Source organism: Lepisosteus platostomus, chromosome 3 (genome assembly GCF_059453375.1).
Source record: "Lepisosteus platostomus isolate fLepPlt1 chromosome 3, fLepPlt1.hap1, whole genome shotgun sequence".
Taxonomy (NCBI): domain Eukaryota; kingdom Metazoa; phylum Chordata; class Actinopteri; order Semionotiformes; family Lepisosteidae; genus Lepisosteus; species Lepisosteus platostomus.
In genome coordinates this window covers 11913820-11932266 of record NC_142613.1, presented here as the reverse complement: position 1 = coordinate 11932266, position 18447 = coordinate 11913820, and the positions used below count along the sequence as shown (strand labels likewise).

Below are 18447 nucleotides of genomic sequence, written 5' to 3'. Positions count from 1 at the left end.
GATGTAGAGCTTTAAGATTATGGAAGAACATTACCTTTTCTGGGTGGAAGTCTTTCCCTGGTGATGGCTTGATTTCGGCCATGAAGGGGCTGTACTGGATGTCCTCGTTATTGCACAGGACGTGCACTGCATACTCCCCAGCCTCGGTGGGCCAGTAGCGGACATCGCAGGAGCCATCACCCTTGTCATCGCACTCGATCTTAGCCTGAGAGGGCCCTTCCACTGAAAAGCCTGGGAGATGCCAACAATGGGCTTAGGGACAAGCATGCTGATCCATTAGTAAAAACATGCAACAGGAGGAAAATACACAACTTATCAAGATGCAAGAGTAGCTGAATAAAAAGGATGAAAGGACATCATTTGTCTTCTGCTTGCCTATATGACTGTCTGCAGTTTAAACAATTCTGTGTCCCACCCACTCATTTTCTTGGGACAGAGTCTTGGAATAGAGGACTTTATAGGATTTAGCTCCCGTAAGCTTCAGGTTGGAAAAACAGAATAGTACCAGGTTTAAGAAAAATACAGGAGGAGTCTCTGCAACTAGGTCATATCGCAAAGATCTCACCCAATGTTCCCACATCATCTCCCACTGCTTCCACCACAAAGTCTGCTGAGCTCCCAACGACTCCGCCTTCCAGCCCTGGACCCCATGCCCGCACTTTCTGCGGTCCCGCCTCGGTGCCGATTTTTACCTCGAAGGGGCTGAGGGAAAAAAAAAAAAGTCAGTACTTGCAATTGGTTTTGACTCTGCAAAATGTAAAAGCAACCCTGTAGATTTAACCAACTGGAGACAAGTTAAAAATTCACAGGAATTCAAGAACTGGCGGAAAAAAGCCAAGATATGCGTTTTTCCCCATTCAGGGACTTGTGGTAAAGGCACACTGGTAACTGGCTGAGGAAACGAAGATTTAACCTTCCACGCGTATTCACCTCCCAAGTTTACTATCAAGTTGTGCAACAGTCAACCTCCAGTCAGAAAGACTGCTTAGAACGAACATCTTAGAGTGCTTCTCATTCTCGATGATTACAGAGAATTTTAAAACAAAAAGACCAGAAACAGAATCTGAAAATATTCAGAATGTAATGTACAATTAAAAACATTGTGACACTTGTGTCAACATGAACATTAATTGCAACATCCATGACGTTCCATGGCTCACCTGCGAGGGATCTGCTGACCACCCCATGTAATGGTGATGGTGTAGTTCCCAGTGGTGGTTGGGTAATATTCAAAGCTGTACACCCCATCGCCTAGGTCCTTCTTCTTGCAAGGCTCCTCCAGACCCTCTGGAGAGGGCCAAACAAATGCAATTAAACCATGCAATTTTAAATTTGAACAAGTTTCAACCTTCACTTTATCAGCATGGAAAGCCACGATACTAACTTGGTCCTTTGATAGTGACTTTCAGATCTCCTGTACCGGCACCCTTGGTGTAAACTTTGAAATCGGCAGTCTCTTTGACACGCAGGCCTTTGGGCTGAAGTCCACGGCCTTTTGCCCGACAGAGAGATGGGTTACAAGCTGGTGGAAGAGATACAAGGTATCGTTAGAAAAGGATGAGTGATGTCTCCTGAAAATACTGACATCCTTGGATAAGTTATACTGTACTACCCTATTGGAACTTGCAGGTCTTATCTTGTTTACCCAGAGTGTTTTAAAAGAATGACACCAGGAAATTTAAAAATATGAATGGAAACCATGGCTCTTTCATGTTTAAGCCAAACTGAACTCAGACCTTAAGCAGTCCCTTTATTGGCTACCAACAAGTGTCAAGATTCCCCCAAGTGGTAGCACAAAGCGGTTCAAGTCAACACTGGTGAGGTTCGGAAAGATTCAAATTTGGCTCCTTCAGGTGGTCAATAGTGGCTTTTGAGGTATGTTGCCAAGCAACCAATGGACCTACTTTGAGGACCACAACAGCTCTGTCCAATGGCTGCAAACCTATAGCATAACAGGATGGTTTTCAAATATATATTTAAGAGGTTGCATTCTCATTATGATGCCTACACAAGGTGGAGAGCAAGGAACAAAGCTCTTTAGAAAGGGAGCCATTGCATCTGCAAAACATCAAGTGGTATTGGGTATGTTGTCTACATGCCCTCATAACATTCGCTATAAAAAAAGGATAACCATTTCCTGAAATAAAGGAAGCAGGATCACTAACCAAGAAAGATAAATGATCTTGACTGAAAATACTTTAGAAACGTGACAGCATTGAGGTTTCTGCATGGTTTAGATAAAGCACAAACCCCCGTTCAATAAAGAGCCTGTCACCTCAAACCCAGCAAGAGTCAAAAGTAAGAAAAGCAGCACAATGCAGAGAAAAGTATCAAGACCTCTTGCAGAAGACAGAATAGATTACAGCAATGCACAGTTTAGGAGTAATGTACTCAAATGGAGACCAGCTACTTAATATAAAACAAATTGTGTATGTTAGAACATCACACCATGCACTACAAAGCCTTTAAAACAAGGAACTAACTTCAGAGATGCTATTTGCATCTTTAGTCCGAGACTGCTAAAAACCCTTTCCCATATAGGGCAATTCTAAGCCCAACGTTAATTGGCTGATGCAATGAAAGTTACATAGTGCCAGTTAATATTTAAAACTGTGATGCTATCTAAGGTCTATAATTTCCAATTTTATGACACGGCATAAAAGCACAGATACAAGCATGCATAGCACACTACTAGTACCGAAGGAGAGAGGAAATGACATCAGAAGTTGAAAAAGTTCATCCAGAGAGAAGGGGACATCACCAAAAGTCCTAGTTGGACTGGAAAGCATTTTGAGGGAAAGAAAAGATCAAAAAATGAAAAAGCATACAATACAGATCTAAAACATTCTGCTAGTCTGAAAACAAGCCTTACCAAGATACATTCAGAATACCATAACCAAATGATTGAAACAACCCGGTGGAGTTTTCTGAACTTAAACGTTTTAGATATTTAGTACTAATTTCTTGATTGTAAAAATATTGCATTTTAACCACTTTTCTTTGGGGACAGGGGGAATTGGCAAGACAATGAATGTTTAAAGCTAACATCTAAGATAAGTAAATATATTCCCTCCAATGTAAAAGGATCTTATTTATAGTTCTTGCCTCTATCAATTATCCAAAAAGATCCTATCACCCCTCTTTACACTAAAAAAAGCAAATTCCAAACTGATTAAACTTACAACTATTAATAACTAAATATTACCTCAAAATGACAGCCAATACTTTTAGGGGCTGAAGAGTTAAGATGCATGATTCAGCATCACTTTCTTACCGATTATGGAATGGAGTGGATTTTTAGATCAAGCTTAAAAATTGAGGTTATTGATGAAAGATGCCAACTGACAGCAGGTTGAGTAGCGCTCATCTCTATGGTTTAGAAATTATCAATACTGCCCATACCTTCTCCCACAGTGACAGTGAAGGGGCTCTTGGATATCTGACTTCCAGCAAAAGTGATGTAGATGGTGTGGACACCCTCTTTCGTGGGCTTGTAAGTACACCGGTAGCTGCTGTTCCCCTTGTCCTCAATATTGCACTCCACAGTGTCCTTCTTTCCAGTAGGATCAACAATGGACACTCCCACCTCTCCTATACCCGCACCTGGAAGTCAAAGCAACATTGAAGACATTAGAATCAAGACATTCCCCCCTTTCTGTATAGTAAGTGCAAGATGATAGCACTAACAGATTCCATTCAGAAATATCACTGATCCAGGGAAGGGGCCCCAATGCTTTATTTGGGACACAATGGATCCTCTGATGGAATCATTCTCTTAACCATACTCTATTTCCCTGTTTTGGTCTAATTTGAAAAACACTAGGAGAGCATCAATTTTTCAGAATAACGATGAAACATCTACCATTATGTTGCTCAGTGCACAAAGACTCACTATACAGGGTACATACTCGGGCAGAAACACACCATACAAAAGACTGCCATAGTAGGCTTTAATTTCAAATGACTCCCTTTGTTACAAATTAGCATGAACTGTAAAAGTGGTAAGACTCCAGACAACAGGTAATTAAAATGAAATGCACTTAATTTTGTTAAAACATTGGTTATAATCAAGTGTCCTCAGGAGAAGTTTGGTAAAATGGCCATTTATAGAATTTACAAAATGGAGAAAACCATTGAGTTCTAAAAGTCTAAACTGGCTTGTCAAGCGTGGCTTAGAATTTGATAGTTAACTAGTTTATAATTCATTTCAAGTCAATGTCAACTGTAACATCACCAGGTCTCTCATGGCATTTTAGAAGTTTTGCATGTATGGTTTTGGTGGTCATAGGCTGTATAAGATGCGGTGATCACCATCAGATACCTGCAGTATACACATCGAAGTAGGTGGTCTTATTGGCAATGTTGCCACTGGGCTCCAGTCCTGGACCCTGGGCAGTCACCTTGCTGGCATCACCCTGAGACATCCCCACATCCACATCAAAGGGGCTCTTGGAAATGTGAAGCCCAGCAAACAGCACAGTCACCTGACAAGAGATCACTGACATCAGAACTCTGAAAGCCCACTGCCCCTTTAGTCACCATGCCAACTTAAGACCAGCAGATTTACAGCACCTGCACAAATTCCATAAACTCAAGTCTCCAAGAGAAAGAAGTTTTACCTTGTGTGTGCCAGTCACTTTGGGAATATAGACAACAGAGTAGGTGCGGTTTTTGTCATTGTTGGCCGTCACCTTAGCCTAGACAAAAAAAAAGGAATACAGTACTTGCACTCAATTATTCAGCGTCGCTGCTTAATGTCTAACTGCTTGACAACAGAAGTCACACTGATATTTCAACTGATTCCCTACTGAGGTGCTACTAAAGGAATTCATGTGAACATTAAATCCTTCAAAACTGACCAAAACCCGACAAAATTAGCAACATAAGAAATTTGTTATTTCTATTTTTTCCCCACGAGGAGCCTAATGCAAAAGATGTTGATCTAATCACAAAATGCTTTTCAAAATATTTACAGAAAACAAGGTACTATAAAGCCTCACTAAGATTCACAGGTAGCATTCTAGAAAAATCCCTAATTAAATTCCATTGCTAAACCCCTGCAATGCCACACTAACCCAACAGGTGGTCTAGTGAGCCATCTTACCTCCTCCCTGTGCCCAGCAGGGTCCTCAACATACACCAAGACCTCGCCCATCCCAGCACTGATGGTCTCCACTGTAAACTCAGCTTTCTTCATCACCACATTGCCAGTGGGCTCGATACCTTAATAAACAAGACATTTAAAAAGGTTTACACAGAACTTAAATTGGGGTTGCCCTGAGACTATTTACATCAACAAACCGTAAGAAATTCAAGAGATCACCTTGAATGTTTGAACAAAGATTCACCATTTTTTTTTAAAAAAAGTAATGACTACAAATACACTGGCCCCCACAACCCTAGAGTAAATATCTGAGGTTCTGCAGAAGATGAGCTTCTTTACACAAGTTTTCTTTGATGAACAATGCAATAGTTTAAACGGTGCGGCTTTAAAAACAAACCAGGTCAATTACTATCCCTTATTGCCAATACAGAGTGCAGCAAGGAAACTAAGCCGACAGTAGCTAGATTATGTGCTGAGATGGCGTTAGGAATATCAACAAGTGACATGCACAGTAAAAATCCCCAGTCAAGGGTCTAAAATAACACCATCTGAAACTGAGTATCAGAGAAAAAGACAGCAATTAGTTTCAATTACAAACTAGTCAGTGAGAGTAAAAGGATTACCTGGGCCATAGGCACGAGCCTTTTTGGGGTTCAGTTTGGGTCGGAGGGGAGCCCCTGGCTTCAGTTTGGCTTTGGGAAACTGGGACAGGTAGGTCATCACGGAGTGCTCGTCCACATTGGGATCCACGATTTCTTCAGGGGTGATAACCTAATTTAGAAAAGTATTACAGAAACATGAGCAAGACCTGCCTCCATACTTCCTCTTAATCCACTGTCATCTTGAAAGATGACATTTCATTCCAGATACATCTGGATCTCACTTGGAAAAGTTACTGCAGTGGAAATCAAACCTTGGAAACCTAAAGAAAAGGGTTGTAGGTTTTATTCCGGCATTTAAATATTGATGAAAACTGAAAGTGGGTGATGTCATGATCTTCCCGAAGAAAAGCCTAGGCCAAAGGTCTCTGAACTGGGACTTTCTAGGACCAGGGTTAATTACTTATAGGCCACCCTAAATCACCTGCTACAGAACAGGAAAACTTGTTTAAATAACTAAAATCGTGGAACACTGCTCCTGGAGGAGTTGAAAAATACCAATGCATTCCAAATTCTCCAATTTACTTAAGTGAACACCTCATTAGCTTACCGGATCACAGTTAAATTGATCCATGCCTTTAGACACCAATATCTTTTAAAGGCTACCTGTCAAATCTGCTCGAATGAGGCACTCCAGGTGCAGGGCTTAAAAGCTCCTGGTCAAGGCAGTGTGGGTTAACATGGTGAAAGCATAAAGCATATAGGCTATTTTGGAAAGACCGAAAGCCGAATATTTTTGGCAAATGATGAATGAACCCTTGAGCATAAAAAGATATCCTGCACAACAGTAAAGCTTCCCCTCTGCACTGTAAATTTAGCAGCATTTGAGGTAATGCTACATGTCCTAGTTTCCTCCCACAGCTCAAAAGACATTTGGCAGCAATATTAATTGGCTTCTAGAAAAAGTGACTCTGGTGTGAGTTTATTTTGGTTTGTGTGTCGCAGCTCTGTAGTGGACTGGTGTCCCATCCAGGGTGTACCCTTCCTTGCAGACTCCAGCTCTCCTGCAACCCTCTATTGGATGAAGCAGTCCGAAATGTGCCCACCCGTGTTCACAGAGCAGCTCTGACTTACAACTTGCTTATCACAGTGTTACAAATGGGACACACATTCTACATTGAGCCTGCTGTTGATCTACCAACTTGCTACTACAAAAAGGGAGCCTCCCCAACCACAGCAGGCCACTTCAGTTTGCCTCATCGCACCAACTTTGCTTGCCTATTTGAGGCTAGAGCTTTACCTCGTTACCACTCTATTGCCACTTATCACAAGAGACCTCAAGAAGGAAGTGCCTGTAATATAGTGGCATTCAGTGCACAGGGAGTGCCACAACAAGCTTCTGATTTGCAGACCACTCCATCCATAAAACAGGAAAAAGCATTGCTTTTACTTGTCAGGGCAAACTATGCTAAAAATGAACTTTAAGAAAGCAAATACAATTTGATTCCCTTCACGTTTCTTACTCATTAATATTTTAAGATGCAGAAAAAACACTATTACCGATATAGCCACTCCAACAAAACACAAGCCAGCGGTCTGGACTAGAAGCTAACATTTACGCCAGATCTTGCCAAGTCAAGTCCTCTGCAAAGGAAAGGACACTTTCTCCATAGATTTCATGAAACACAATCCAGTCTATTACAAAAAATTGCATGTCATTTGGCGGAACTTGTACCCAGAACAGGAAACAAGGCTGCCCACATTATTCAACTGTCATTTTATTTTCAGATGCCTTGACAACCCGCACTTCAAAATATCATACCATAGCACCTTTCCTGTAATTCAACAAATTAAAAAAAAAAAAAGACATTTGCAGCTCGAACATTCTACGATGCCTTAACTGCATAAACACAAAGGAAAATGTTTAAAAATGAAACATGTTTGCCTTTACTTATAAAGCAACCGTTGCAAGAGCAGATATTAGCACTAAAGTACCAAAACCATAAGATCTCTTGGGAATGAGACCATTCATGCCTAAATATGAATTGCACTGGGTACATTCATTTTAATTAGGGTAATTTTAATTAGTTTTTCCATTGCACTGAAAGGCCATGCTGCAACCACTCCTTGTGAGAGAATTCAGAAGGACTAGAAGTACCAGCTGCATCAAAAGTTACATCAGGGCACAGAATGGAACACTAAGGTTATCTGCTCTTGACCCAGACAGCTACCAGATAGCACAGGAGTCCCATAATGCAGAAGATACCAGAACAAGGTTACCCAACAATGGCTCAATTCAAAAAGCCTTAAGGGCCTAACTTAACACTTTGGGACTAAAAAGTTTAGCATGACCAAGAAGACTTTAAAAGTATTGCTTAACAGCCTTTCTAAAGAAGTTAAAACGGAAGAGAAAACAAGATTTAGCCAGCTAGGGAAACCATGGTCTTGACAAGTCAATCAATGCATACTGAAAGCCATCCCAGTTCTCCCTTGCATAAGCATCAGCTACATTCGCTTCACAGATGTTTAAGGGTGGAACACATCACACATACATGAGCAAGGCTAACTGCTGAAATTCCAGAATCTTTGGAATATGGTGTTCGAGCATCTGTAAAAGAAGCCGATATCACCAAACCAGGAAGCTTCTAGCAACCAGAAAAGCACAGATGAACAATGAGGTTCACTAGTGAAACACTGCCATGCTATTAAAAAGTTCTTAAGCCCAAGTGGCACTCTCGCTGTTGGATGAATTACACAGCTCTTTAAGGAAGAGAAGTACTTTCTGCAAGTTTGGAATGAGCTACCCAACCACGAGGCTGCATTCAATGTCTTGACCTCTTTCAAGGACCAGCTAAAAGGTCAGATCAAATCAGACAGATTTCTTATGTCCCCATGTTTTGGTTATACCTGTGGGATGCCCAGCCAGTCGTCAGCCTGTTGCATAGCCTCTCGAGCATTGTCCACTGGTTTCGTCTGATCCCAAGAGTCCCAGTCAGGGCACAGACCTGCAGGTGACCAATTCACTTATTTACACAGTGCACTAACAGAACATGTTACTTTTTACATCCCACTACATTTCCTTATTTGAAATAGCCAGTACAGGATAAACACATGCTCCGTTTAGACATGCTCTTTTCCGAGCACGCACAGATAATACATACCATGAACCCATATTAAAAATTACACCATTTCTAGCTGGTATAAATGAGAACATTTTTGTACAAAGAACACTAAACATTTACAGTATTCTAGGTGCAGGAAAAGTTGTTTAAATGAAGAATTTGGCCCTTCCAGCACTAAAAGGTTTACAAGCCTACAAGAACGAAAATGGAATACAGTACATAATTTGCCTACATCTACTCAAAATTAAGCAACACCTTTATGACTTACAGGAACTACTTTGGGCTTATATAGCCAACTAAAAACAAGCTTTTTAAGTGCCTTCAGCTGCAGTCAGACACCACTCATCAGGTTGCAAAGCTGACCATACACCCACCTGGGGCACAGCTATCAACCAGGGCACCAAGCGCCTTGCCAGACTGCCAGTCCCGGCTGAAGTTGGTGATGGGCAGCTGGGGAAGCTTGTTCTGGATCCATCCCAGCAGCCTCTGCTTGGGCGTTTTCTGTTTGGCCACGTCGTCATCCTCCTCCTCATCCCACATCGGCATGGAAATGGAGTAGTGGAGAATAAGGGTCCATATCAACCCCAGAATCAGCTTCAGGTTCCCATCCACAATGGCTTTGGAGTCTGGAGGAGACAATATGCAGAGTCACCATCAGGCTATGATGCAATTCATTTTTCATTCCAACCAAATTCAATTGATCAAATTTAAATATAAAGTTAATCACTTTGTGGGGGGAAAGAAATAGAAAATTAAAATTAGGTCTCATCTAGAGAACATTTCAAATTAGACCAATAACCAGCAGCTTCTTTTTATACACTCACTCCAAATTTGACTGAACACATGGCTGTTATAGTGTAACAAATGCAGACATTACATCACAGGCCTGTTCAATAGGTCAAGCAAAGCCACACTTTGTACTTGCAATGCGTTATAGAGAATTGTACCTATTGACCAACATATCAATACTATTCCAATATTGCAATGTCAGAACCACACTGAAAGATCAGGAACAAATTCTCATTACAAATCAACTAACTCATGGATCCCCAGTTCTGGTCCTGGAAGGCCAACTCACTTGCATGTTAAGAACCCAGCTAGACTGTTATCTGAATGAAGTTATTGGCTTGGGCTGATTTACCAGCACTACATGAAGATACCTGTTAAAATGACCCTCCAGGACCAAGATTTGAGATTCCTGAACAGACATAATAGAACTGTAAACTCTTGTTAAAGACTACCAACATACAAAATAGCTTCAGAGAGCTCAGACATTAGGAATCCTGCAGCTACCCTTATGAAACCAAGCCACATCAAATCATAAATAACGTGTTGGATTCTAAGCATACATTCTCACATTCTTAATTCTGGCTACAACACCCATCCTGCCCCACCCAGAAACAAGAGGCTGCGTCATTGTAAAATCCCTAGGCACACCACATATCTTTTGCACGATGCAATATGACTTGATAAGTTTAGGGTCTTTTTCTTGCCGAGCATGTTTCCGATGTCATTTAGGCTGTTCTGAGGCTTTTGCTTGTGGCTGCGATAAGACAATTGCTATAAAAAAAAACTGTTCAAAGCACATCATGGGGTAAAAAGGGAACACTGACACTGCATGACACTTTTCTAACTACACTTCCCTCAGGTTTGGGTTTGACTTAAGAAGGCTTTTTCTTGCACAGATGTTTATTCAAACAAAAAAGGTACATACAGCACAAATACTAAGAATATGTAGAAAAATCACAAGTTTAGAAGTCACTTAAAGGCAGGAATCCAGTACTTTAAGATTCTTTAGCTTTGGGCAAGATATAACAATAGGAGGAAGAGCCTTCTGTTACAACGAACTAATTAAGGAATGGTATGTTTTAGGGTTAGGGACCCTGGCCAGGAAAAAAAACAGGCTAAAAATAAATGGATGACATAGGTCTCCAAGCATAAGTCCCATCATTCTAGACCACAGACCCCTACTGTCAATGAACTTCTCCTCCCTTTGAAGCAATTAAACCCCACACTAGCAGCCTGCACACAGTAGGCAGTCTTCAGTTGAGCACACTTGTTTGCTTTCACTTAAAGTTAAAAACAGCTTGGCATGATCACAAAACACTTGAGAATTGACATTGAAAAACAAAGGGAAAAGAGGTAAAAGCAGGTTTAAAAAAAAGGAATCAACGCCACCCGTACAAAGTCAGTTTGTTCACCCCTGTACAAGCACATCGAGTTCCATACCTGAGAGATCAGAACTTGGAACCTGGGAGTCCCTTAAAAGCCAAGATCAAAGTCTTGATAAAGAACAGGCCACCCATTATCGCGGGTTCTGGGGCCCATCAAGGGACATTAAAAGGCAAAAAGGAAAGCTGGGAAATATCCTAGATGATAAACTAACAATAGGCCTTGCTGTCATACGCCTACACAATTCACTGGTTTGCGGTCAATTCTTCCATTACAGCAAGAAAAAGTATAAGAAGCCTTACTTTGAAAGCATCCTTGCATGCCTGATAGCATTAACTACATGTGCAAAAAATAAACCACAGATTTGTCCTTATCCGCCCCCAACACCAGTGACAACCTGGTACTACAAGAGGGTGGGGTCTTAAACTCAGACTGCTAAAATTTTATACCACTAAACAATGCCGCTTCTCTGCTATGGAGGGAACCAATGACTTACTGTAAAATAGATCAATGGATAACAGGGCTAACAAATGCAATCCAAAAAAAATCTATAAGAATGCACAGTAAGACTCCATAAAAAAAAAAATTCATGTAGACTTAACATAAGGAACACAAATCTAATGTTGCTTTAAGTGCACTAAATTCAGCCTTTCCAATCATTAAAACCTATATCATGTGTTGCTTTGTCCTTTAAGAAGCTGTACTTAATCTGTTGATTTTAAGGATGAGTTTAGAACAAAGAATAGTACTTTTGTGGTACTGGATTTCTATAATGCGGTTTGTTCAGACACCAGGATGCTTCAAAAAGCAACCAAAGAACCATAGATCAATAAGCCTCCAGCAACCAAACGAGCATGATGGGCCAAAAAAAACGCAACACCAGATGACAAATTGAAATTGATTGCGTTTCTGGCTTGGTTTTCAATAAAATGCATTCTTGGGGTGTGAAGATATGCAACAATTTAAATATACAGACTTGAAATTGAACTGTATTGTTTCCACGTGATTAACAAGGCACAAATAAAATCGCTCTTTTGAGACGACAAAAGCAGACTGAAAGATATAAAAGAAAAAAGCTGACTGGGTCGATTTCAAATGCCTGGAAGGGCAATTTCTTCACAAGGAGGCACACAATTAAACCACAAGACGCATTCCACCCTTTTGTTAGTGCTAACATTCTGGAGAGAAACAAATTGGGGAAAGGCCTGTTCACCAGAGCAAAGCTTAAATGCCGAGGCGGCACAGTAGATGGCAATGTTGTTTCCATAGTAACAGGGCGGTTCCTGCTCTAAAGTCAACAAATGTTTTGGAACTGTTGCAGGGGTGGGGGTAAAGGTTCCAGGCCCATTAAGTACAGGACTAGGCCTGTATGTCATCTAATCAGCAATTCCTTTTGTGCTGTAACATTCATTCCATGGCCAACTCATCCTCTCCCGTTATGACATGAAGCCAGCTCACAAAGAAATTCCACAAAAGCCAGAACGAAAAACTAAAAGGGCAAAGAACAGTATTACTGCTCTACAGATGGAGCTAACTGTTTTTACCCATTTCACAAAAATACCATTAAGTGGAGCATATATATATAATTGATTATAGGAACATTTTTGGTTATTAACAAGGAGCAGTTTAAGGTGCTGCGTTGTTCACAATTCTTACTGTGATTACTAGTCACAGGCTGATGCAAGCAGAGCTCCATGGCCCTTCTAGTAGAGACTGTATACAAGTACAGTAAATGGTTTACATTTCTTACACCCTACATGAGCAGAAAAAGATGGACTGTTGGCCAAAACATCTTGTTAGAAGACCCAAAAGAGAAATATGCCAGGATTAAATTACAACTGGCAATGTTTGCATTCAATATTTCATTTAGAATGTTGTTTGCACGCACAGAACGACCACACGGTACCTCATGAAAAGTAGAAGTGAGGAACGTCCACTGCACAACTCCAGAAGCTGCATTAAAAGTTGTGACTGCACTAGGCAGAAAACAGACATTGCATGGAACATTGACTCATGAGAACTGGGGGAAAAAAACCTGGAATTCCACCCCCCCACACACACACACAATCACTGCAGTTCAATATGCTGCATTTTCAAACATATGTCTAACAGCTGTGGAATATTTCTAAGAGCATTCTTCACAGACTGTATATTTACATTCATTATTGTATTCATTTTAAGAGAAATGAACAGTACCCTTCCCAAATGCCACTAAAATAGAGAACCAAATGTTTTAAGTTAAGGAATTCAGGTACAGAAGGGGTGAACAAGAGGTGTTAAATAGAACCCCCAAATATTCCCTCAAGACTAGAAAGCACTTAACCATGTAGAGCAAAAGGTATTTCTACATTGAACCTTATGGTCATATATGGTCAGTTATTTTGCCCTCCTGTCCAGTTTCCTAAAAAAATTCCCCAAAAATGACTCCCAGTACAGGAAGAGATCAGCAGGGGTCACATGTCTGAGCAGTGACTCATCTCCATCCCAGGAGTTAAAAATAAATTGCAAAATCATGCATTTTTTTTTTAACTCCAGGTCTGATTACAGAAGAATTCTGAGCAGCTCTGAAATAGCACATTGCTTAAGACTGAGCAGTTTTAAAGGGACACCGATTCTCACTCCTTTCATCATTTCCACTTTGCTTCCAGCATAGAGACTTTGGACTGGGAGCAGAAACCCTCAGACCATGCAAATGGAAGTTGTGCGCATGGCAGAACTGCAGATGTGACCACAAGATGCTTTCAGGCTTAGACTCCTTCCCACATACCATACATGACCATTTTCAACAGACAGCAGAACCCAGAGAAGCAAATGATTGCGTTTCATTCTGCAGTTACCCTACAACTTCTGCCAACAAGGTCTTCTCCACAGCATTTCTCTATACAAAAAGGTCGTATATGCCACCTCCTTGAAGCCTACACTGTACTTTAATGAACTTGTTACCTCTTTAACATGTTTGAGTTATTATTGCACCTTCCAGATGTTGCCGATATGGTATGGGGGGGGGGATTTGCATCTTGTGTGCATTCTTGGAGTAATCATTAGAAAACCATCTTTCTTCCATGCGATTTTGGGTGGGTAGGTAGGTAAAGGCAAGTTAACCAAGTGCCAAAAACGCATGTAACCCAATGTCTAAAAAAAAAAAGTTGCAACTATTACAAATCACAAACGTCTCTAAACAAGAGGAAGAAATCCTGCGCCATCAGCAATAACACTTTCAAATACTTGACACACCCACTGCTCCGATTGCGATCAGTTTATAACAGCTTTTCTGCTATACTGTACTCACTTGAAGATGGGAACAGAAGACAACTAAAGAAGTTAAATTTCAACAAAAACTACCTACAGTACACACCTGCAACGAGATGCAAATCTTTCCAAAAGAACTCGTTTAGAGCAGATGGCTATTAAATTCCTCCCCCCACCCACCCCCCAGTTATACAATAGTAACCTCCTCTGCAGCCCTTGGAAGTTCAGGATAATTCTTTGCACCTCTTACAGCTTACTCTAGAAAAATGGTTATCCCCTTCCTAACAGATCCATTCGAAGCTACATGGAGAAATCTGCAGGAGAAAATCTCCAAGCATGCACTAACCAGTATATTGTACTGTTGAACAACAAGCCAGAGTGTGATCTGGGGGGGGGGGGGGGGGGGGGAAATGTACTGTCCTAGCAAACCAAGACTTCCTCCTCCTCCTCCCTAACTCCCAGCCTCCCCCGCTCCACACCACCACCTCATAGGCATCAGCAAACAGCCCTCCCTCCTGCTCTTACTCACAAGCTGAAAGTTCCCTTGATTTTTTAGCCATAAAAGGACAGAAGCGAACTTAATCCTGGCAGGCAAAAAAAATCCCCACCACTGAGGTTTCCAATTTCAGGAGGAGGAGAAAGGGAAAAGGAATGGCAAAAAAAAAAAGCTATGTAAGGTTTTGCTATGTGCACATCATGCACTATGAAGTCACTAACACTGGTGATCCTCAATACTTCCCACCACCCCTCTTAATCTGTGAGGTACAAAGAAACGAAGCAATTCAAAGGAAAGAATTATGAACTTGCTGATCAACTGGCCTTGAAATATTTGGCTACAAGATTCAAGTTCTTACAAACATTCAGCTACAAAAAAAAAACATCATTTAATGAGACTTTGTTATGGATATGCAGTACTAGCAAACTTGGCTTGACATAGGAAAATGTTGCAATTCTTAAAATGCACTTTTGAAATGTTGCTCAGTCATCTCATGAGAAAAATTCTGTAGCCAACCTGAAGTTACCAGCTAGATGAAAATAAAAGGCTTTGATCTAAACAGTGATCTCATTTTAAAACCTGCCCCACCCTCACAAGAAAAAAAAAGCTATGCAACTTGCCAGTTCTTACATGACATTTGTTACAGATAAAGTCCTACATCAGGCCCTCCATAAGAGGGCAAGATCAGGCAACCAAGGGCTTTCTGCGCATAATAAATACCTCAGGATTGATATAATTGTAGATTAGAATACAAACCATTAAGAAATTTCAGAAAATGATGCAATGTTTTTTTGGCACCCCCTCTAGTTTGATTCACCACTTAAAATGGTCTGTAGTGCACTTTTTGATAAGAACTCATATTGGCAAGACTGGGCACAGGATGTAGGGAATTTAATCTGCTAAATCTCAATTAATAAGGAGGTCCAAGAGTGACAGCCAGGGCAGTAGTGCCTACAGTTAGTTCAGACATTCACCTGGAGTATTTGTAGGGCCATGTAGTCAGGTTGCCAACAGTGAAGCCCCAGTACTTCAACAGTTGCCCTTTCTCTGGCCTCATCTATGTGGCAATCTAGTACTGCATCTCGCATTCATCCTGCTCGCTTAATGATTATAATCAATTTAGTATTGAGGACTACTGAACATCTGTGGGATGCAACGCTAGGGTTCAGTCCAGTAACCAAGCTGGTTAAGCTAGGTCAAGGCTCTACAAAAGGAATGGGACCGAATCCCAGAAGCAGTTTGTAGCCTGGTGCAAAGCAGATGTACTACATCTAATGTGGCTACATCTGCTACTAGTCCATTACTTTCATAGTGGGCCCTACTGATATTTTTATGCATTCCCCCCCCCATATCTGAATTTACTTACAAAGTTTAATGTTCCGTCAGAATGAAAGTTGCCAACTGTAGAGTGATTCCTTTCTCAAACGTTTTGAAAAAGCTTTGTACACAAATGGTGATTATTTCTATCAGAAAATGGCTATTCTTGACAAAACTAAGAAAGTACCATATAAGCAAGCTTCAGCTTTTTGTTCACTCGTCATCTGTTGGTTTTGTACTGTATGTTTGTTAAAAGTCTTAAGATTTTCCATGAGTGGCAACTTTTTCCAGAGGCACAAAACCATTACGCTTGGGTCTCCTGATGGTATTGTTCAAGATGACTGCACGGAGAACTACAAGTTGTGGAGTCTAGAGCAGTGATGCACCAAGACTGCATCAGAAAAATCTAGTCCCAGTTCATTTTAAATGCCATAAATATATTTTGTGGATATGTGAGCTTATGCAATGGTCTTTGTCTTTGTTCCACCACATCCAAATCATGGTAGCCAAAGGAAAACCATGAAGCTATAGCTTACAGTACTGGAGCCCTAACAGAATATAAAAAAACATACCTGAAAAAAAGCTGTAATGAGTAATTATCCATGATTAGGCTAAATAACATAAGCATAAGGACTAGATCCCCTGGAGTTCTAATCCAATCTGCTTTGACTACAAAAATGTATTTCTTGCAATAGGTCATTGTGCATGTTGGTCACAATGACCTAGAAAACTGAAGTTAACTTTTTACCAGATGCAAGATTTAGAGCATCTTCAAAAAGGAACCTTGTTGTAAAAACCATCTACATTTAAAGTACTCAAGACTTGAGCCATGCATTGTACTGACTGAACTGCATTGGACATGGACAACTGCCAACATTAAGCATGCTACATACAGCAACTGTGGCAAATACCAGGCTTATCATGCAGCAGAGATGTGCATAACCAGTACTTTTTCCTCATGAGTGGGTATTAATGGATTGATTTATCAAATTAGCCCATCTTAAAAAGCAGACTTTGCATTTCCACAGTGGAAACCCAGAAAAAACTTGGAAGTACTGAACTCGTAACTGGGGTGGAGGCTGACCTTTCCCGAGGCTTATTGCTTCTACTCAAAGTAAGGCTATGGCTTTAAATTTGCTACTCGTAGATTTGTATTTGACCTGTCCTCTCTTCTGGCTATTCTTACCATGCTCCATGTCAATTGGGCTAAACCAGTTACATACTTTTATATTACTTTCAGCTAATTCGAATCCAGTACTGGGATCAACTTAACATTTGCAAGTTATAAGCACAGAACATTTGCAAGGAACAGATGCAAGATCTACATCTTTTAAAGAGGTAAAAGACCCAATTAAGTAAATCAAACTGGATTGCACAGAGCTTGGTTGGAACAAAAAGGCATCCACCTGCCTATTGCAAATAGATCCACTGCAGTATTTTTACTTGCAAAGGCTTCACATTTCAGTCAAACTGTAGCACAGAGTCAAGCTTCCAGTTAGTCATTTGTGAGCTAAAGTTTTGATTTAATGCAGGCCACAAAGCATGCCAAGAATTTCTGCTTTTTTATGAAACCTGTCCTCTCACAATGCCTCTTCCCCAGCAACGTTCCAAGATGACCAGAAAGAAACTAGCAAAACACCCCAAACGCCCCGCCAGTGTCCAGAAAAAAATTCCATCTACAGGCCACTATGTACAGGATGTGGCTAAATAATTTTTCCCCCCTTCTGAAATTGCCCCTTGGCAAACTTGCAGAACTCTGCAAACCATCTGCCTGTATAACCGAAGTTTCAAATGGCATACTATTATTCCATACAGTGAATGTCATCAGTGCTTGTGGCCTTCATTACATTGGCTGCGCATAGCTCTGTACTGCACAGTCATCTTTTTACACCAATAGAAAATGGTTATTGTACTACCTGGAAAATCTAATTTACCAAAAACATTTAAGAGTTTAAAATTTGACAAAAATAGCATTTGCATGGGGTTCTCCATCCCTTCAGTTTGCTGAAACCAACAGAAAATGTCCCGGTGATACAGTAATTGTGCCCCTAGCAAACTTCTAAAGCTGAAAATTTAAGACGGCACTTTTACACAATACTTTAGGAGTAGCAGATCTTAGCTTTCTCCAAAGTTTTATTCCATCTTTGGATGTTTTGCTTATATAGCACCTTTTAGCCCACTGGATACCACTTGCTTTATATTCATTAGGGGCCCTTATTCCCACCAAATGAAGTACAGCACCTACCAGGGTGACAGCCACCATTATGGGCCAACAGCCATACTACATGGATCATGAGAAAATGCTTTAGCAATCAAAGTGTGGAAAGTACACAGACCTGAGCAGAATTTAACCAAGACACTGGTGTTGATACCAAGAAATCTTTCAGT

General features: G+C 40.7%; 1 protein-coding gene across 8 annotated transcripts in view; it reads right to left on the bottom strand.

Moving 5' to 3' along the window:
* Nucleotides 1–18447, bottom strand: part of flna (filamin A, alpha (actin binding protein 280)) — a 71556-nt gene that overhangs the window by 30531 nt on the left and 22578 nt on the right. For 4 of the 8 annotated variants that reach the window (XM_088627040.1, XM_088627035.1, XM_088627037.1 and 1 more), the window contains exons 3-13: nt 9200–9451; nt 8611–8708; nt 5728–5875; nt 5105–5223; nt 4620–4697; nt 4322–4484; nt 3403–3603; nt 1385–1522; nt 1161–1287; nt 566–702; nt 35–252 (exon numbers count right to left, since the gene is read on the bottom strand). In XM_088627040.1, the coding sequence (XP_088483166.1) occupies nt 35–252; nt 566–702; nt 1161–1287; nt 1385–1522; nt 3403–3603; nt 4322–4484; nt 4620–4697; nt 5105–5223; nt 5728–5875; nt 8611–8708; nt 9200–9451 (1679 nt within the window). The remainder of the gene's footprint in view (nt 1–34; nt 253–565; nt 703–1160; nt 1288–1384; nt 1523–3402; nt 3604–4321; nt 4485–4619; nt 4698–5104; nt 5224–5727; nt 5876–8610; nt 8709–9199; nt 9452–18447) is intronic. The other 4 variants (XM_088627036.1, XM_088627043.1, XM_088627042.1 and 1 more) reach the window with 1 other exon arrangement.